The 21,460-nt window shown below is 52.8% G+C and overlaps 1 protein-coding gene across 2 annotated transcripts in view; it reads right to left on the reverse strand.

Moving 5' to 3' along the window:
* Positions 1-21,460, reverse strand: part of Kcnn3 (potassium calcium-activated channel subfamily N member 3) — a 151,004-nt gene that overhangs the window by 34,983 nt on the left and 94,561 nt on the right. For both annotated transcript variants that reach the window (XM_076861357.1, XM_076861358.1), the window contains exon 3: positions 18,450-18,868. In XM_076861357.1, coding sequence (XP_076717472.1) covers positions 18,450-18,868 — 419 coding nt within the window. The remainder of the gene's footprint in view (positions 1-18,449; positions 18,869-21,460) is intronic.

The raw sequence follows: 21,460 nt of genomic DNA on the forward strand, positions 1-21,460 counted from the left end.
ACTGAGTGGCAGAGCAGAGTGTGAGCTTGGGTCGGTCCCAGTTTGCATCCCTGGGCTTGACGACAGGATGCCAGGGAGGTTGGGTGGAGAGATTTCTGGGGATTTCTTTTCTTGGGTATCGGAGCCTGGGTCTGTATCACAATGAACTCGCTTCACGGGGGAGACATCCAGAGCTGGGGTTGCCCTGTTCCCAAGCGTAGGTTGTGCACTGTGCAGTCCCAGGGAATGCCATTCACAAAGACTCCAGTGTTCATGGCGCCCCCTGGAGGGAAGGGCTGCGTGGTCAGTGGTCCTGGCTAGAGCCCCATAGGAAGGAAGGGTCTCTTCTGCTTCGGTTATGTCTCCGAAGAGGATGTAAAGCAGGCAGCTTGCGGGGCAGGTGATGCTGTGGAGGGCACGGAGCAGCAGTCTCCGGGCAGGTTCAGGTGGGGTGGAGGTGGGGTTAGCCCTCTTGTTCCTGTTTCCAGAGCACAGGGCTTCCCAGACGGGAGACAGGAGCCCCAGTGGGGGGGCTTCTCCTGCTCCTGAAAGAGGGGGTGCTGAGGAGGAGCACCACACATCGGGGTGAGTAGGAGGAACCCCCACTCTGCGCTGGCTGAAAGCAGCCCCTGGGGAATCCTGGAGAGAGGCCCGTCAGAGTGGAGGGCCTGGGGAGAGTCTGCTGAGGACAGGGACCCAGGGGCCTGGTCTGGGGACAAGGCTGTGGGGCTCCAGGGACTGCGGGACGGACGCTCCCGACCGCAGCCCACACAGGGGCTGAGCTGCCTCGGACTCTGGCCTCCTCCCTCAGGCCGGGGTCCAGAAAGCCACGCTGCCCTGTTTTCCGGCCAAGCAGAGGGTGACCGAGTCTGGGAGCAGGGCAGAGGGAGGTCCTCAGGACCCGGTCCAGGCCTCGCTGTCCCCCACAGCCAAGTCACCCGGACCTTGGCCGACATGACTGAATGGAAAGTTCTGGAATGCATCCGAAATACCGCTTAGGCTGAGGCTCAGTGCTGCGTGGAGAGAGGAGTGGGGCCAGTCGCCCCCTCCACCGCCCCCACCACAGGGGCTTCCTGGTGGGAGGGGTTTCTAAGTTCTCAAAGCCAAGGGTCCGGTACGGGCCTGGGCGTTCCTCAGCCCTGGGAGCGGAAGGCTGGGGCAGGCTGCCCTCAGCCTCGGACATCCTAGTAATGGAGGAACTCTTTGCTGGAGGAAAAGAAACAGTAAGACGAGTGGAGCTGGCCATCTGCAGTATTCTCCTCCTCTGTAGGGCCCCAGGGGACAGGGCAAAGCCCCCGGTACTAAGGCACATCACTCTGGCCTCCAGGTCCTCCACCATGGCCAGCTGTCTCAAGACCAGGGTGCTTCCCTTGATGGACGTCCTCTTTCTAGCCCCTGGGGACCATCACGTGGCCCTGCGTGGCCTGCTCCCTGCTGGGGGCTCAGACGCCCCACCTTGTGTGGCCCTTGGAGAACTGGACAAATCGCCTCTCGTCCCTGCAGCTTGGCTTCCTCCTCTGTGAAGTGTGAAGCTGAGCCTCGGGAACTCCAGGGACCCTTCCAGGGCCATCGCTGGGTGTTTCCTGAGTCACACTCTGTCCCCTTTCCCTGTCACCCTCCCGGTCCCAGGGGAACTGGGTGACTGCAGATGCAGACAGAAGCCTGAGGCAGCCCACGGAACAGGACCCAGCCAGCCTCGGCTCAGGGTGGGCCAAGCCTCGGGCAGGTGACCACCAAGTTGTACAGAGCCTCCAACAGCCCCTGAGGTAGGACTTCTGCCCACTGACCACCAGGGACCCTGGAAGAGAACTGGGGGGGCAAGTCTTCTGCCAAGTCCACTGTGGGAAGGTGAGAATGACCTGCTCAGAGGCCCCACGGCAGCCAATCTGCCTGCGTCCGGCCCCTCCTCTCCCCCTGCCCAGGACCCCACAGAGGCCCCCGGACTCCATGCTCTCTGTCCCCAGGCCCCGCTCTGTTCTGAAGGAGCCGTCACCGCGGGAGACGCTGGTTACAGGTTGCCAGGCAACAGACACTGCTGCCTGAAAACCACACCACCTCTGGGCGGATGGCAAGAGGTGGCCAGGGGACAAAGGAGAGGGGCTGGACCCTGGAGTAGAGAAGGACAGAGCAGGACGAGAGCCGGCAGCTGCACCAGGTGCCAAAAGCAGACAGATGCGGGGACTGACTCACTGAGACCAGAGCCAGACAGCGCAGGAGACCTGGAGGACGGCGTCTGGTGACAGCCCCGGACAGGCCTCCGGGTTTCATCTTCTATCAAATCCGCTGGAGATGCGGCTGTGACAATGACGACGACGGTGTGGTGACGATGCCTTGGGTAGACAGACACCTACCTTCTTTTGGAGTCTGCTTGTACCTGATGCCTGCTTTTTATTAAATGCCTCTAAAGCAGTGGCACGACTCGTGGGCTTTCCAGGAAACACGACTGTCCTCCGAAATCAAGGCCTCGGCGGCCATCACAGTCAGCTCACCTGAGCCCCAGGCCATTTGCACGTTAGTGTGAGAGCCCAGGGTTCTGGGATCTCCCAGCACCACGGGGATCAGAGAGGGAAGGGTCTCCACAGAGTAGGGCCCAGGCCAGCAGGATGCTCAGGTCAGCTGCCCCGAGGGCCACAGAAGCCCTGGAGCCGGCCAGCTCGGGAGTGGGGCAGGTGAAGGTGCCTCCAGCCAGTATTGAGACCCGGCTCCCACCCCTCCCAAAGCCTCTGCTTCCCGTTCCTATAGGGGAAGATGGTTCCCGCCCGCTCACTTCTTTTGCTGTGCACAGGAGAAGAGACGGAGATTGGAAGGCGGGGAGTGCCTTGGATCTGGTAAAAGATGCTGACCAGCCACCTGATTGCTAGCTGGGCACCGCATCAACCTGATCACAGACTTCGCAACCTGGTGCCCGGGTGGGGGCTCACCTCACTGCTCCGGGGCTCAGTTTTTCCATCTGTGAAATGGAGCTAGTACTACAAAGGACTCCTCCGAGCGTCAGCTGGGACAGTGCCCATTAGGTGGGCACCCTGGTGGGGGTGACCTGAGACCCTGGCTCAGCCTCGCCCCGCCTCCGGCTTGGCATTGTTTGGCCCTGGTGACAGGCAGGCCATCTCAGGAGGCTTTATAAATAAACATAAATACCTAGATAAATCTCAGGTTTGTTTTCTGAAATAATGAAAAGCCTCAAGGCATATTCATTCCCTAAATGAAATCCATCATTTAGATTATAAACAAGAACAGGCCAAATTAAGAAGGGCTGGTCACTGAGCACAGACAATTCTGTGTGTTAAATCTGACGAAATCGTCATGAAGCTGTTACCCAGTGAACTGCGCTCGCGCTGACTTCTCTGTGAGGTCGACAACACAGGTGTCTCCCGGGTTAATTTGGATATTTCTTTTCTCAGAAAAAGTACAGACTGTCACCAAGCCCCACCGACCCCCTGAAAACTGACATGCGGCCTCCCATGGACTGTTTCAACTGTACCCAATAACAGGAAATGGCTTCCCACTTAAAAAAAAAAAATCACTGTTTTTCTATCATAACAATCATCATTTTTTTCCCTGGAAACTGGAAAGCAAGCCCTCAAAAAACATTGTGAAATGACCACACACCCCAAACCAAAGAAAAAACTCGACCAAATCCCTGGTTACGTTCTTCCTTCTCTTTTCCCGACTCAGTCCCCCTCCGTACCCAGACACAACTCTCAATGTAACCAAGACCCCAGAGCCCTGCCATGGGCCGCCAGGACCCCGGGGCGCGAGGCCACACGGAGTCGCAGGTCTCATCTGTGAAGTGCTGCCCCGTCCTGCTGCTCAGTCTCTAAACTTCAAAACCCGCCTGGGAAGTGGGCAGGGCGTCTCCAGCCTGCAGGACACCCACGGGGCCCAGGGAAGAAGGAGCCGGGGTCACAACAGCTACCACATTGAACAGAGGGTGAGGGGCTTGTCAAGGTCACACCGTGGCTCACTGCCCAGCTGGGCCACAGGCCGGGCTTCTGACTCGGACGCCACGCTTCCCATTCTGTAAGCACTCAAACGACACACGGAGACGTCGGGCTGATGCCACTACAACTGAACTGACTGGCTTTATCGTGGGCTGACTGGGTTTGGTCGGTGGAGGGCCGTGGAGCCTAAGGGGTCACAGAACGTATCCAGCAGTAGCATAATTGGAAGTCAGAAAAGCTGATTTTGTAACCTGGTGCAAAATGACAGAGATTTGGCGCAGGGAGGCAACAGAGAAAAATGAATTTGAGAGATATTGTAGAATAAGAATCATAAAGCTTGATACTCAATAGAGGGCTGGCACAGGTAGCCACGGGCACAAGGATGGCAAATAAAGTGAAAACTGTGGCCCAATTATCCATCTTCTCTTCTTCATTAGTAAGAAAACCCAGAAATGAGCGATAGTTAAAAATAATAAAGACTGCATTTTCCCCAGCCATGTGAATGACCTGTAGATTTACAAATGGAAGTGATATTGTTACTTCCAGGAAATGTCCTTAAACAGAAAAAAACATCTATCTTCTTATGCTGGTGAGAAGTTAGTAGATGGCTGGCTGGAGCAGCCTTTTTGAACCATGAGGAAGAAGCCATGTACCAAGAATGGTAGGACAACAAGGGGCTTGGTTGAAGTGGGGTTTTTTGTTGTTGTTTGTTTGTTTTTCTGTCAGAGGTGGTGGCCTGAGTCCATAATGCCTTACCTGCTTTGGAACAGCCCTTTTCTATGAGAAAGAAGTTTTTTTTTTTTTTTTTTTTTTTTGCATGAGAAAGAAGTTTCGATTTTGTTTAAGCTATTATTATTTTGGTTCCCTGCCTCTTACAGCCACAAACTGATACTAACTGATACAAAGAAGACCAAAGAGAGAAGCAGAGAGAGAGAGAATCCAGGTGCAAGCTGATGAGTGCCGTCGGAACACGAGAACACGCAGGTAGGAGTCTTAGCCTGGGACAGGACGGATCAAGGACCCTGCCACCGTCACCCCCGCAGTCACTTTTTCTCGTGCTCATCCTGACGCAACGGCCCCCTTTGTCCTTTGAGTAGCTTTCTTGCTTGCTTCCAATCTATCCACAAGGTGACGGAGTGATATTCTTAGGATTAACCAGGTTGTATTATTCTCCTACTTAAAACTCAAGGTCCTCCAGCTCCACCGGTTGCCATGGTCCCCAAGGTCCCCATTGTCGGCCTCCCAGCCCTGCGGCAGCTCAGTCCAAGGCCCACTCAGATGCCCCCCCTTCTCTCCCCTTCCGGTGACCACACACCAAGCTCTGCGTCAGTGTGGGGACTCTGCACCACTGTCCCTTCCTCTTGGAGAACTTACCCCCTTGTCTACAATGGCTCAATTCTTCCCCTTTAGCTCTGCCCTGAGACAGCAGGTCCTGGCTAAGCATGATCCCTCCCCAACTCCTTGCTTAAAAAAAGAATTTCACAATCATCTTTTCCTCTGCCACAGTAGACGTCCTGGGTTTGAAACTGCACACGGGTTTGCTTCCGTCCTGTTTGGAATCTCTCTCCCCTTACAGCTCCATGAACAGGGACATCACCAGTGCTTCATTCACTAAGGAATATTTAATTCCTAACGTGGTGCCTGGTGCAGCGGGACTCGGTGACCATTAGTGTGCTATTATTATTATTGAACAAGCTGATCATGGCGGAGCGGGGCGGCTCCCGGGGAAGTACCGGTGCATTCTGCCCGGGCAAGCAGGATGGGGAAATGGCAGAGGAGGGGAATGTCCAGCCCAAGCCAGCAGATCTGGGGGAGGAAAGAGGGGACGGGGACAGTCAGGACGGGATGGGTCCAGGGATCCCACACTCATTGCGGGCAATTTCCATTTAAAGATCCACAAGAGCCTGATAAGCCATCGCAGAAAATTGAAGGCAGAGAGAAATGGGTCCCAGGCCAGCCCCGGCCCCATTGATAACACTGGGAACAGGACAGGAGCCTCCTGGCACTTGGAGTCCTGCCTGGTGCCCACATGGGCACTCTGACCTAGGCATGGCACCTATTCAGAGGTGGCCACAGGGGGTTGGGGTGCAGGTGGCTTTGTGCAGGGCTCAGGCTAAGCGAGGCCTTTGCAGGGGGCTTATTGAATAGGCAACCTACACAGAGATGTGCCCTGGGTCTCACTCCCCACGTCCCAAGGTCTTGGAGACCTTGCCCTCCCTATGGGCAGCTCTCAGGGGAAGAACACTGAGAAAATGGGGACGATCCGACATTTGGGCATCAGGTGCTGTCCGGGGCCCCCACTGCCTGAGGACATTGACGATCAGGAGGAGGGAGGCAGGAGGGGGAGTCTGACCAGCTGACCAGTCCCACGAGAGACCCGGCTGGAGAGGAGGAGATGGAAAACTGGCCTGCGGCCCTGGAGGAAACACCAAGGTGCTCACCTCGGGCTAACTGCTATGCCCAGGGCAAAGGGCTCTTGTTGAATTGCCCCATTTCCTGGCCATGGTCACCAGCTAGTAAGAGCCGACCCAAGCCCGCCGGGCTGTGTCTCTGGAACTTCTTTTGTGTGGACCCAGAAATCAGTGTTAGGACCCGGGACAGAAATTACCCAGAGTTAAATCAAAACCAATATTGGCAAGATAGAAACCTCTGTCACAGCTGTCTGCAAGTGGATCAAGTTGTCTTTTAAGGCAACAAGAGCCCTGTGCCGGGGGGGGGGGGGGGGGGGGGGTGTTTGATAAGGGTCACGCGGCTCTGGCGGGGTCAAGTGCATGTATAAAGGTCCACAGCAGAAGCAGGGTTCCCGCCTGGTTTATAATGCAGTTGCTCAGGTGTGCTGGGCACTCCCCTGGCTCAGCTGAAACATGCCTAACTTTTTCAGAGCGAGTTTTACTAACCAGGCTCTGTGCGCCTCCTCCCAGGGTGTCAGGGCCCTGGGGGCCTGCGTCACATGCCCGGGCCTGGCCGATGAGCGGCAGGAGCTCTGCTGACAGGCAACTCCCAGGAGCCTCTGGGGAGAGCAAAATGACCGAGTGTGTCGGGGCCAAGAGACCAGGGAAGGGTGGTCACCCCTAGACTCCTAGGCACAGAGTGGGCAAGCGGCCCCCAGGCAGAGCAGAGTGTCGGGTCCCCTCCTGGCCCAACCTCTGGAGACTGGGGCGAACCTTATGGGGGGAGACCACGTCCCCTAACAGAGCAAGGGAATGGCCGGAGACGCAGGGCACCCGCAGGGGCAAGGCCACGGCCCACAGCTGAAGGGAGAGCAGGGGACGCAGGGTTCTGAGGGGTAGTCACGCACGGACACCCTCAAGCTGTGGCCTGGGGGGCCAGCCTTTGGTGCTAGCAGAGCCTGCAGCGCAGGGCCCAGTGGGTCAGGAGGGCGAACAAAGCAACCCCCAAGTCAGAAATGGAAAATCTGCAGCATATGGACTTCCTGTCCTGACACGTTGGTTTAGCCGTGGCCGCAGGCCTCAGGAACCGCTCCCTCTTCCTCACCTGCCCCTCCGCGATGCCCACCCTCACGGGACTTTGGCACAGTCTTCCACTGACACCAGAGGGTGCACGCCAGGCCCCGGTGGTCTGGGGCGTCCATCCTAAGAAATGACCGCATCCTCGCCCACACACCAGCAGGCCGGCATTTTGAGGGAGAGGTTGGAGGACCCTCCCTGGCTGGGTCCCCCTAGGCCAAAGGAGCCACTCCCCAGCAGGAGAGAGCCGGGGGAGCCCAGGTTCCCGTGACACAGGCTGGAGTCCTCTGGGAATCGACTCCCCTGGAAAAACGGAAGAAGTTCTCCACGCAACCCGGGGCCCACTCTCACCCACACTGTCCCAAACCTGGGGCCTCAGAGTGTGATCTTATGGAAAATGTCCTGTTTCCCCCACTTCCTGATCCCCCCAGGAGCTGTCATTCCCTAATTATAACGCAATCTATGACTGATTTATAGGTAACTAAATAAAAGGACGAAGAAACCAGACACAGACTGTCTCCAGGTCTCAGGGTGGAAGAGCACACGCTGGAGATGAGGAGGAGATAACAGAGAGGGGCACTGGGCGGTGGAGGGCAGGGTGAGGGACACAGAGCCTGTGCACCAGGTCAGAGTGGAGTCCCCCCAGGGCAGGAAGGAGGGGCAGCCAGGAGCGATGGCCTACCCCTGCGGCCACTCAGGCTGCCCACCCACAGCGGGTGGGACTCTCCAAGGGCTTCCCTGCCCACCGGTCCCTGCCTGTTCACACTGCCAGGCGGCCCGCACCCCCTAGCGGAGGGAGTCTCTGTCCCCATCCCGCCCTGCGCCGCCTGGCAACAGCCTTGGCTGTGGGAGCCACCCGCGGTGGCCAAGGAGGACTGCACGTTCTCACCTCCCAGCTCAGCTTCTGGAGCCTGGGGAGAAGTCTCCGGGAATGGAGGAGTGTGGACGGCCGGGTCCCAGAGCCCAGCGGCTGAAGGGCCCAGGAAACTGTGCTCAGGTCACCCCTCACCTCAGAACCCCGATTGTCTGGCCGGCGGCTCTAGGCGCTCACATAAATGTCCTGCGGCCAGCGGGGAAGAGGACCAGCCCAGGCTGGAGTCCCCAACAGCCTGGTCCACGGAGGCCACTCACAGCTAGATGGGAAGAGGAGCCCTTCAGAAGGCTGGGCTCTTAGGGAAAATGAAGGGGGAACTAAGACATTCCATTTCACCTTCCAACCCCGTTGCTACAGAATGTGACTTCTTGTGATAAACGAAAAGAGGCTTTGTTGAGGGTGGACATTAATCCCGGCGGGAGTTTGGGAGGCTGAGGCAGGAGGATTGTGAGTTCAAAGCCAGCCTCAGCAACTTAGAAGGCCCTAAGCAACTCAGGAGACCCTGTCCCTAAATAAAATACAAAAAAGGGCTGGGGACGTGGCTCAGTGGTCAAGTGCCCCTGAGTTCAATCCTCAGTACCCTGCCCCATGCAAATTATGTATGCATACGCATTCTCATGGTAGGAAATACAACCAATGTAATGAAAAATGTACGCATAACATCACACAAAGAAAACAACTTGATATTTTTATGTATTTCTCAAGCATTTCTATACATATTATATATATATATATATATATATATATATATATATATATATATATATATTTTACATTTGGGGACTTTTTTATATCTTTATTTTTATTTATTTTTATATGGTGCTGGGGATCCAACCCAGTGCCTCACACTTTCAAGGCAAGCGCTCTACCACTGAGCCACAACCAAAGGCCCATTTGGTGACATTTTATATAACTATTTTGTGTGCTCCTTTTTCAAATATTGCATTGTGACTATTTCCCCATCTTATAGTCTTGGAAAGGTTCATTTTTGGTGGGAGTACTGGGGCTTGAACCCAGAGTGCTCTACCATTGAGCCACATCCCCTGCCCTTCTTATTTTTTATTTCTGAGACAGGGTCTCATCAACCTGCTGAGGCTGGCCTTGAACTTCCTCTTCTCCTGTCTCAGCCTCCCCAGTTCCTGGGATCCCAGGTGTGTGCCATCATATGAGGAAGGTGATGGAATGTTGATTTTTTGAATCATTGCCTAACAACCCACTGTATGGATGCGGTGTAACATTTAATAATTTAGATCCTAGACATTCACTTAGTTTCTGATTCACTGCTGTCATAAAGGCAAAGCCTTGGTGAAGAATCAGGATGTGAACTGGTCATTTTGTTAAAGCAGCTTCCTGGAAGGATTAGTGGATTAAAGTGGTGAGCTTGCAAAAGCTCCTGTGACAAACTGTGGTGCTCCGGAAAGATGGTGCCCGTTTCCTTCTGGCTTTCCACCCCCACTACCAACAGGAAGAACTTTCCCCAGCACTGAGTTGTATCTATCTAGACTTTTGTCAGTTTCGGAGGAGAACAAGCAGTCTTGCAGCGGGCTCCATACACGTCGTGTGTCTCACTTATTGGCTTCTGTGTCTCTTCCTCGGTGTCTTTTTTTGTTGGGTTTTAAGTGGGGAAGTGAATTCTGATTGGCTTCCGAGGCTGCCAGACGCTATTTACCTCTTGTCACGTTTGCCGCAAATAGTTTTCCTAGGTAACATTTTCTTTGCAAATAATTTTTTTTTTTTTTTTTTTTGGAGGACAGAAAGCTAAAATTGTACGTATGATGTAATCAAATACAGTGTTTTTTTTTTTTTTTTCTTTCATCTTTCTTCTCTTCTGGGATTTTATGCCTAACGGTTCTTTTCTTATTCCAGGATTGATTAAATATTCACTTTGATTTCTGGATTCTGTTCATGGTTTCTCTTACACCCGACTCAGTCCACCTGGAATTTATTTCGGTGACTAATGAGAGGTGGGATTCTGATTTGGTTTTTCCTTCCAAGTTTCCAATTGCCCTATTAACAGTTATTGAATAATCTATTGCTTCCCGATTGGTTTTCTCTCTCTTATGCGGGGTTCCTGCACACTAGGTTTATTTCAGGGCCATCCATTGGATTTCACTGATCTGTCATTCCTGATTTCTCATTGACACCAGAGGGACAAAATCATTCTTCCTTTCCATTTATTTATGTGTTCTAAGTAGTTATACATGACAGTAGTGTGCTTTTTAACACCTCATACATAAATGCAGTGTGGCTTCTCCTCCTTCTGGTTGTGCGTGATGCAGACTCACATGGGCTGTGTGATCATGTATGTAAGTAGGGCCACGATGTCCAGGTTCACTCCACTGACTTCCCACCTCCATACCCACAAAATTATTCTCCGTTTTATGATACATTTTAATATCGAGAAGAGAAAGGTCCTCAATCTTTTCCTCTTTTCAAAGAGTTAAGCTATTCTCGTTTATTAAAGCATTATCTGAATTAGCATTCTCCTTTTAAATTTTCTAATTTTGTTTGTGTTTCTAACATAACATTTGACTACATTTATTACAAATCGGTGTCTTTTGGATTTATACATTTCGTCTAAATGAATTTTTTTTCCCAGTGCTGGGATCAAACCCATGTACTAGGCAAATGCTCTGTTTCTGAGCTACACCCTAGCCTATATGTTCTTTCTGTTTTTAAAATTCATTTTTTTTTCTGATTTTCTCTTTGTTATAAATTTCATCTGCTCTCCTGAGAGTTGGGGTTTTTTGTTATTCTAATGAATATAATTTATCTTCCTTCTTCATTTTTTTTAAAAATGAAAAGCTTTTTCAAAATCGGTGTAGAACTTTGGTCACAACATAAGTTTTGATACATAAGATGGTCATTGTGGTAATTTTCTAAATAGTCTTTAGAGGTAGTTTTGAGTGATTTGCGGATGAGGTTGTAACTGAGGAGATTGCTTCAAAAACCTCCCCATATGTTTCCTTTTAATTAAAGTTTATGGCGTGTAGTCAGAGAATATGGCCTGAGCAATTTTTCTAATGTTTTGAAATGTGTTGCCAAGAAGTTGATTGATTTTTATAAATGCTTAAAAAGAGATATATTATGTGTGTATGGGCTTCAAAGTTCAAGATTTCTAATTAATTAATTCAGATTTTCAATATCTTCTTCTTGCCTAAAAGTTCAATCTTATTGCACATAATACTTTCATCCCTGTTAAGTGTTTCCTTTCGATCAGTTAATGATTTTTGCTTTGAATTACACTTGGTTTTAAATGAGGTTTTTTACTCGATTGCCCTGTGATTTGCATTTATATAACAAATAATCTTTGCCTGTCATTTTTTTTCTAGATTTTAGGTATCTCTTTTGTAAATAGTGTCAAAATACATTTATTTTTAAATCCCATTTAAGTAAGAGACTTTTTTTTTTCTTTTTCTTTTTTTGGTATTAGGGGTTGAACCCAGGGGCACTGAACCACCAAGGCACATTCCCCAGCCCTTTTTATGTTTTATTGAGACAGAGTCTTCCCAGGTTCCTTAGGGCCTGGGTAAATGGCTGAGGCTGGCTTTGAACTTGGGATCCTCCTGCCTCGGCCTCCTGAACTGCTGGATGGCAGATGTGCGCCACCACCCCTGCCCAGACCTTGCCTTTAATTGAGGAAGTAAACTCAATTATGTTGAATGCTATGTGTCTTTCCTTCCTTCCTTTCTTTCTGTACTGGGATTGAACCCAGGGTGCTCTCCCACTGAGCTACATTCCCAGCCCCTTTGTATGTTTTGTAATTTTGAGACCAGATTTTGCTAAGGGGCCCAGGCTGATGTCCCCCTCCTGCTTCTTTATGTGTTCTTAGCTTTGTGGGCTCAAATGTTGTTTGGAAGGGGCATGTTCGGGAGACCAGAAAAAGTGGGGCTCCGGAGCAGGGTGTCGGGACCTCAGCTTGGCTGCGCCCTGGCTCTGTGACCTGCTGCACACAGTAGGTGCTCTGGGTCTCCACTTCCTCAGGTGTGGAGGGAGACAGAACAGCCCTCCCACCTCACAAAGCTGGGGCACAGGTCTCCTGAAATGATACATGGCTGAGGCGACTGTTATCTTCATTGTTGTCCCTTTAAAACTCAACATTTCCTTTAGGCTTGAACAGCGATTCCAGTGATATCTCTCTACACTCTCCTCCACCACTTAAGATGGTGAATTCAGCAGGCGTGTACTAATCCCTTCCAGCCCTCTCCCCTCAAAATTTTAATCTGAGGATTTCTAACCCTCTAATTACTACTGAATGGTTGTTTTTACTTCGTGCAGCCGCTCTTTCCGGAATCCTTTTCTTTGACCTTAGAATCTGGTTTGGCGAACGTGCACAAGTTAGTCTTCGTCTCGTTTTTTCCTGGTTTCCGTGCTGTTCACCTATCTTCAGGTTCCCCTCTAAGGTGTAGGCTGTTCACCTTCTGAGCCCACCGATCTCTAAGACGGACTTTTGGTCCTCTTTGGTTGCTTCTGTCCAGTGACAGGGTGTGTCCACATCCTGAGACCTTGTGGAGGTCTGCGAATGCCTCCTGGGATCGAGAGTTCCTGAGGAAAAGTCAGTTCTCAGCTGCCCGAGCGCCTCTAAAACTGTCAACCTTATGATTTAAGAACTTTTTCCAGAAAAAGAACATATCAGGATGTGGGCAGGAATGGTTCGTCTCTGTCCTTCCCACTGGAAAGCAGAGAACCTTTCTGATCTGCCTGTTCTCATCTACCGTCCTGCACATCCCTCCCCTGGGCCAATCCTGGAAACGTTTTCTTTGTGTATATCTTTGATTATGCTTTTATTCAAATCGTTCTGGTTTTATCCTCTGAAACAACTCAAGTTGTTGTCTTTAACCTGGACGTGCAACCCCAACTCTGTTCTGTCCACCCTTCCTCTCATCCCCTCTGCTTTCCGAGAGAACTTTAGGTCTGTCCTCCACATTCCACATTTAAAAAAAAAAAAAAAAATCAGTGTCATTGATGTGGATTTCCTTTTTTTTTCTTTTTTCAAAAGCAATGTATGTCTGCCTATGTGAGCCAGGTACACTTTCATGTCGTCTCTCTGCACTCTTCTTCCTCGTCACAGAGACTGGATTTTCTTGTGCTGTTAGGAAACCTCCAAATCTTCTCCTGTTACTTTTGGTTTATCATAATCAAACATTCTTCCACATCTTCAAGATTATTTTCCTCTTCCTTAATGCTGCAGAGGATCCTGTCTCTTCCCCTGTGATGTGAGTGACCTCCCCAGACCCAGTACTGGCCACAGATGGCCTTGCCTGTCCCCTGCCCTACCTGAGTCTGACTTTTCCTTTCCCCCACTAGAGGGCAGGATTCCTGGTCCAGCGGCTTCATCCAACGCAGTGAATACTTTCTCATCCTCCCCAACTAGATCTCAGATGCCTTGAACCAGCGGTTTGCAAACTTTTAAAATCATGGACTCCTACTGGTAAAAAGATTCTGAGCTTGCATCATCCCCCATTATGCATAGATTATAAAAGGCACACGTGTCGCTCTCTGCCTATATATTAAATACTAACCAAGCTTACATTTTTTTAGATAAAGTAACTGTGACTAGAGGTTCTGATCGTTTCTTGCACGAGCTGCACACCCGAGGTGCGTCCTCCCCAAAGGGCCCATGAGAACCTCACTCCTCAGTCCCGCTCAGTTTGTGGGCTCAACTCGGGGCTTTCCATCAACCCCGTCAACGTGCTCCATCCTGGAGATGATCTCTTTACCGTTTTCTTGGAGTCCCCTGCCAGAGGTGGCCAGAGGTCATGGGAGGACGGGGGCAGGCAGAAGCCCCTTGCTCTCTGCTGCAGTGGGTGTCTACAGAGGGGGCTGGAGGGAGAAGCCCCTTTTTATCCTCCCTAGGATGGGAGAGGTGGCTCCACGTGCGTGGGATGAAGAATGAGCTGTTATTCTCCATCTCTAGAGTCCAGGGCTCCAGAATCAAATTCCTCATTCAAATGCCAATATGCGTGCAGCGGGGGGGGGGGGGGGGGGCAGTGAAAGTTCCCACCATCACACCCCCAAACCTGCTGACCGCCTGGAAGGCCCAAGACGCGGAGGCAGCCTGTGGGCGGATCCTGGAGCTGCAAGAGGAAGAGTCCAGAGGGATCCATTCGGAAGGCTGGGGAGGTCATTTACAAGGCACAGCTCGGCCCACGTTATCGGGGGGTGGAGGCCTGCTGCCCCTCCAAGGACAGAGACACACCTGGGAGTTGGCAGGTCGTGGTTCTGGGCACCAGGGAAGCCGCTTCCCCGACCCGCTGCATCGCACTGGGCCCTGGGCCTCCGCTGGTCTCTCCCCTTGCAAGGCTGCCTGGCATTTGACAGTGTTTAATGAGGAGGTTCCTCTGGCAGCCCTGGGAGGCCTGTGGGAGGTGGGCACGCAGCCAGGAGGATCCCAGAGACTGCCGGGTGTGCAGCCGCCGGCCTCGGAACCGGTGATGTCATGCTCACTGGGGTCCCAGCAAAACAAGGCCCGTGTTGTCACTGCCCCCTGGCCACCAGGCGCCACCCTCCCGACAGGGTGGCTGTTCCGCACAAGGCCACCTCCCTCCCTCCCTCCCTGCCAGGAGGAGATGGGAAAACCTTTATTGTCACATAAAAGCCAATCCAAGATATGAGAGATGTCTTTTAAAAATGCATCTTGCTGAAGAGGGATTTCCATAGCAACTTCAGAAGTGTGTGTACACAACTAGAGATAAGTCCAGGCTGGCGAGGGACACCTGGGTTGTGCCCAAGTCCTGCTCGGGGCATCAGCAGCCATGGGTTTTGCTAGAAGCTGTCATCCTGCTCTGTGACCCAGGGCAAGTCACTCACCCTCTCTGGTGTCAATAGTGATAGATTCATAATCAGATCAAGCCAAGAGAGATCAAGGTCCTCAACACGCCCCAGTTTGACGCTTCAGTCCCTCAAAGCATCCCACGCTTCCAGTTTCTGTCCAGTCTCTGGCTGAATAACTCCCGTCTCCAGGCCTCTGCCAGTCTTACTTATTATTTGACTTTGGGAAAGACAAGGATCATTCAAACTTGATTCTAAAAGAAATTGGTTGGTCTTTGTAAGAGAGGAGCTTTGCCTGGTTGGGGAATGTATGCACTCACTCCTGTGCGTTCCCCATGTCCGGTTCCTGGGGAAGTCCTTGAGATGCTGAGGTTTGGGGATGGGAGGTTTATGGGAACCGCTCACAGGGGCCTGAAGGAAGCAGGATGAGCGGAGTCCTCCAGTCACCTCTCAGGGACCCCAGATTTACCCTGCAAAGTACTGCCCTGGTAAGCTCAGAGGCACCCGTTACCCCCGACCAAGGACTTGACCTGGAGCCAAGCAGCTGCCTTCAGCCTGGGCAGCCCTGGGAGGTCCCAGGCAAAGCCAACCCAACCCAGGCTGGGAGTGAGAGCGGGTCCTGGGGGAGCAGCAGGGCGAGCCCCACGGTGTCCACTGCTCACAGTGTGCCTGAACTGCAATGAGCCAGCCGTGGAGACCGAGGGACACGGAGCGGACATCAGGCAAGGCAGGGGGACTGGGGTTCAAGTGTCAGTTTCAATGGCCCCGAGAGTCGCACACTAAGAGAACTGGCAGAAGAGCCAAGCCACCGTCCCCTCGTTAAGTGCAGGATCCAGTGGGCTGACCAGGCGTGAAGCTCAGGGCCATCGGAATCAGTCACACCAGGCTTCCCACTTCCTGGCTCTGTGACCCTGGCCAGTTATTTTACATCAGCAGACTCCAAAATGGGGACATCCAGGTCCTTCTGCCATCAGAGTGCTGTGAGGACAAGTGGAGGGGGCAGAGGAAGCATCTGACACGGAGGTGGCACAGGGAAAGCAGGAGCGAGGACCATGTCCTCCCCTCCCCACGTACACAGCCAAGCAGAAGGCCTTATGGCCAAATGGTTTTTCCACAAGAGAAGGGGAGACTTTATGGATTCGGACTAGTTCTTTGAGAGTTTCATTTCACTCTCCCACACTGGGGACTGAACTCAGGAGAGCTGTACTATGAGGCTTCATTCTCGGCCCTTTTGATTTTGAGACAGAATCTCACTAAGTTGCAGAGGCTGGCCTCAAGCTTTCGATCCTCCTGCCTCAGCCTTCCCAAGTAGCTGGGATTATAGGTGTGCGCCACTGTGCCAGGCTTTTGTTCTTTACTTCTCCGTGCCTTTGCCTTGGTCCTGGGGTGGGGCTGGTGAGCCATGTTTGCAGACAGAGGCCCGGGGTGTTGGGGAGGCCCAGGGTGTTGGGGAGGCCCAGGCTCAACTCAGCCTGAGTTTGGAAACTATGAAGGGCCATTCACTATCAAGGAAAATGCAACAGAGTGTTTTGCAAACTACATGCTTTGAAACATGTTTACTTTCCAGTAAAAAAAAAAAAAAAAAAAAAAAAAAAGTGACAGTTTCAATAAACAATGAAACTCATTTGTTGCATGTTCAAGCTCTTGGATTATCTGAAATACATGCCAAGCCAGTGATTGGGAAACTCGGAAGACTTCAAATACCTTAAAGGGCTCCACTAATTCAGTTATGAGTGCTGTAGAAAACTCGACTTCCATCAACTAGAAAGGAAAACAGGACGCGTACAGGCCACTGCGTGGCGTGGGTCTGTTCTAATTAAAATAACAGCCACGAAATTCCCAAGAGTTATGCAGGAACCTACACAATTCCTATTAATAATTCTGACTACCACTGAATGACAATACACAGCTCACATACATCACCTAGCATGACCCTAATAATCAGTCCTGCAAAGCGGGCACTATTATCTCTACTCACAGAGGAGAATGTTGAAGCCCAGAAAGGTCAGTCTCTCCACCACAGGAAGAGTGTCAGCAGAACGTGCACTGGACCCCACCGGGAGCACGTGTTGAGACTACAGTTCCCACGCCAGGACAGGGGTCTGAATATCTGCTATTGTGTGGCCCTGGGCTCCATCTGTGAGAAAGTTCTCACTTCACTGGTTTTCAGAGACTAAACCTGCCACCCTTAAAGAGACCGTTCCGCTCAGCAGAATATCCTCTCCATTTGACTATGTCTCACTGGCCAAAAACTCTGAAAGAAATCTACAAACAGAACATCTCAAAATAGGTGGGAAATGGGGTTCAAAGCACCCATGTGAGATACAGTAAGGCTAAGTCTTCTCCACGCTTCTTTGCCTTGCTTTATCTCAGCTAGGTTCCCCGTGCAGAGAGGTGATTTGATGATAAAATGGTAAAACATTGATGAATGGAGGAAGACTACCAGGATTGGTGTAAACTACAGAAGATGCTTTCTGACATGACATTCTCTCTCCTGGGAACATATCTTTATTCTATCTCAATTTATCCTCAGTTTCAAATGAGAAAACTGAAGCTCAGAGAGGTTAAGTACCTTGACCTTTGTCTCACAGCAACTTAGGGGCACAGTCCAGGTTTCTAATCTAGGTTTGGACTCCATATGTGCAATCAGATTAAAAGAATATCCAGGCCCAGCTTGAAAGGGAGAGAAGTCACAGAGGGCAGCCTGAAGGTGGTGGCAAAGGGAGGGAGCAACGGCCCTAACCTTGAGCCCTGATGGTGGCTATTCTGGGGAACTGGCATGATGTGGCAGAGCCTGGGGTCTCTGTGAGGCCACATCCCCCTTCTCTCTCATCTGCCACTTCTCTGAATCACTGCCCCATCCATCCCACCAGTGAAGTGCTTCTCAGCCTTTCAGGTGCCCGCCAACCATGCTGGGCACTTGTGGCCAAGCTGGCCCTCCCTCAGCAGCTCTGGGGGAAGGCAGGGTTCTGCCTTGTAACAGATGACCGCGATGCTGACCCTGCCCAGCCAGGACCCACCCTTGGGGAGCAGAGGCTAGCGGGGTTGGGCGGTGGAGAGGGTTTTAGGCGGATGCTGTTGAGAACCAGCTCAGAGGCTTCATTCCCACCGTGGGCCTCATTAAAGAGACACAAAGGTGGCCAAGTGTGGGACCCAGGATGGGTTAGCCATGTGACCAGAAGGTCCTGACGCACTGGTGTGCCCAGGGAGCGGAAGTCAGGAGTCTCCTGTGTCCCCGGCTTACCTTGGTGCCTGGGCTGGGGTACCCAGCGCTGGAAGCCCAGCCGCGCCCCCCTGGGCCCACCGGCTCCCTGGAGGGGCTGGGCAGTCCTCCTCGGAGCACCCCCTGGCCTCCCGCTCCTCCTCCCTTACCTGGAGGCTGTGGGGGGGAGGGGGGGGACAGGACGCTGGGAGTACCTTTCGCAGACTCGGACGGTCCAGGCGGCGATGATCCACAGGGAGATGCTGAAGACGAGCAGCACGGTGCCCGGGCAGATGGTCATGAGCGTCTTCATGACGAAGCGCGTGTTGAAGTTGATCTTGTTGAGCGCCCCGATGCTGCGGGAGGAGGCGTCGGTGAAGAGCTTGCTGTGCAGCAGCATGACGCGCGCGATCAGGTACAGGCGCAGGAACATGGGGATGGACAGGATGATGTCCACGTCGGCCTCGGCCCGCGACGGCGTGTAGGAGAAGGCCAGGCGCGCCGTCCAGAAGAACTTGTACTCGCCGGGGATGGGGTGGATGGCGCACACCAGCATCTCGAGGCTGATGTAGAGGATGCGCTCGTAGGTCATGGCTATCCGCCAGTCGTCCGCGCCGTTGTCGATCACGAAGAGCTGCGGGAGCACAGAGGGTCAGTTCCCGGGGCCAGCACCGGGCGGCACAGCAGGGGGCCGCGGCTGCCGGGCACGGGTCAGCCTGGCACTCGGGCCTCCTCCGGCAATGGTTTCCTGGGATGTTGGGATTTACCAGGGTGGAGCTCCCTAGTGAAGTGCCTTCCTGCCATGTCTGAGGTCCGGCCCCTGCTCCACCAAAGAACACAGCCGAGAGTTCTTCACTCACAACCAGGAAACCCCCAGGCGCTGGGTAAGGGCTTGGTGGTCGGTAGGGCACCTGCCTGGCATCCCTGTCCCCTGGGCCTGACCCCTGGCACCCAGAAGGGGGGAGTTCCCCCAGGGTGAAGTGTCATTTGAAGGCAGATGTGAGGACTGCTGGCTGGGGGGGGGCCTTCCTGCCCAACCCTGCCCCCTCCCCGGAAGGGAGCCAGCTGGAGGTTGGGCCGATCACGGGTGGCCAGTGACTTATTCAGTTCCACCTGTGCAATGAGACCTCCACAAAAAAACAAAGGACAGGTCCAGAGAGCCTCCCTATTGCAAACCCATGGAAGTAGCTGGAAGATGGCCCTCCTAGAAAGGCCTGGAGCTCTGAGCCCCTCCCCCATGCAACGCCCTCTGTATCTCTTCCATCTGTCATAGACCAGCAACTGCGTCCTCTGAGCTCTGTAAATTTCTCTAGAAAATTCGTCAAATCTAAGGAGGAGACCATGGGAGCCCTGGTTTAGAGCGGATTGGTCAGAACCACAAAGGGGGGCTCTGAAGTGGGGGTGGTATGGCAGGACTGGGCCCTTAGCCTGTGCCGTGTAATGCTAACTTTAAGTAGGTAGTGTTCAAACTGAGCTGAACCGCGGGCCACCCAAGGGTGTCCGCGGGAGAATTGCTTGTCGTATGGACAAGAACTCCACAAATATGGGTGAGCAGGGTGTTCTGTGTTGCGGGAGGCAATTGGGAGGAGAGAACAGTTGGGTAGGTTTTTGCTATATACTTCCAAGGTCCCTTCCAGTCTGAAGGTGCCAGATCCCCAAACTGGCCACTCCGTGACAAGGAGCAAGAACAGCTCTTTACTATTAAAAACACATCCCCACCAGGCCCCGAGCTACTGGAGGAGGCTGCAGAGATGAAAATTGAAGTTTCCTGCATGAGTGAACTCACAAGGGCTGGCACAGAGTCCTGCTCCCCGCTCAGAGCAGGGACCCGCGAGTGTCTGCTGGCAGTGCTGTGCTCCGTGTGCCGTGCGGTGTTCCTGGCATGGGCTTTGGAGAGGGCTGCCTGATCTTAGCACTAATGTGCTCTGTGATCTTGTGTAAGTCACCGAACTTCTCTGTGCCTCACCAAATTAAGTTACTGCACATGTCAGTATGTCACACTGAGTCCCACTGTCATGTATAACTATAATGCACCAGCAAATTTTAAAAAAAGATGATATTGGGGCAGGGCTGGTGAAAGAAGTCTGATTTAGTCTGGAAATACAGGCTCCCCTCAGGGGGAGTCAGAGAGATGGAGGGAGGTGGGGGTGGGGGATTGGCCAAAGACTGAGCTAAGCCTCCCTCCCCTCCCTTCACCCTGCCCAGGGGCATTAGGGACAAGAGGCTCTTCACTCTGCCCATCCCTTTGCTCCTTCAAGGGTCTGGGCCCAAGGAAGCTGCTGCTTTGTTTGCTTTGTAACCAGGGATTGAACCCAGGGGCTTAACCACTGAGCCACATCCCCAGCCCTTTGTATGTTTTTATGTTTTTACTTTGAGACAGGGTCTCACTAAGTTATCTAGGGCCTCCCTGAGTCGCTGAGGCTGGCTTTGAACCGACACCCTCCTGCCTCAGCCTGCAGAGTAGCTGGGGTTGCAGGCGCGCGCCACCGTGTCTGGCCTTCTGCTCTGTTTGGGCGTTAGTCATCAAGTACCCCCCCGTCCCCCTCACCCGCTGCCCTGCCCACAGACACCAGGACCCAGGAGAGAGCCTGGCTGTTCAGGCCTGAGGCCCCTGAGAAGAAGCAGGATCCATCAAGGGGTCTCCGTCATGTCTGAATGAATTGAAGGCAAACCTATCCAGTCCCGTGATGTGACAGGAGAGCCAGGGCCAACGGGTAGAAGGCTGAAGGAGGGAGGCCAAGCTGATGGCGGGTCTTCTCCTTGCTGAGCCTGGTCCCTTCTCCCTGCCCAGGACCCTAGAGATCCATAGTCACCTGCGAATGAACTTCATGAGCCACGAGAGACTACTGACTCCTTCACTCAACAGCTGTGTGCTGAAGGCCCTCCATCTACTGCGGAGGGTGGGATTCAGGGTGGGGGAAAGCCGGTGTGATCCCGGTCACCCCTGGTGAAGGTGGTGGAGGGGAGGTAACGTCCACAATGGGAGCGCCTGGCCAGGGCTCAACAGGAAGCTGTCATGGCAGAACGGGAGGCTCACAGCACCGCACTACTGGGAGATGCCCCTCCTTCTTCCCCAGCGCAGGGGAGCCCGGGTTTTCCCAGACGCAGGATCCCCCACCAATTAGAAAGACCTAATGGCCACTCCAAGGGTTCCCCCGAACTGCCACCCAACAGGCCGAGCCATGGCAACGTGACTGTCTGGCCAAACTCTTCAAATATGAAATTA

This window comes from Callospermophilus lateralis, chromosome 7 (genome assembly GCF_048772815.1).
Source record: "Callospermophilus lateralis isolate mCalLat2 chromosome 7, mCalLat2.hap1, whole genome shotgun sequence".
Lineage (NCBI taxonomy): Eukaryota > Metazoa > Chordata > Mammalia > Rodentia > Sciuridae > Callospermophilus > Callospermophilus lateralis.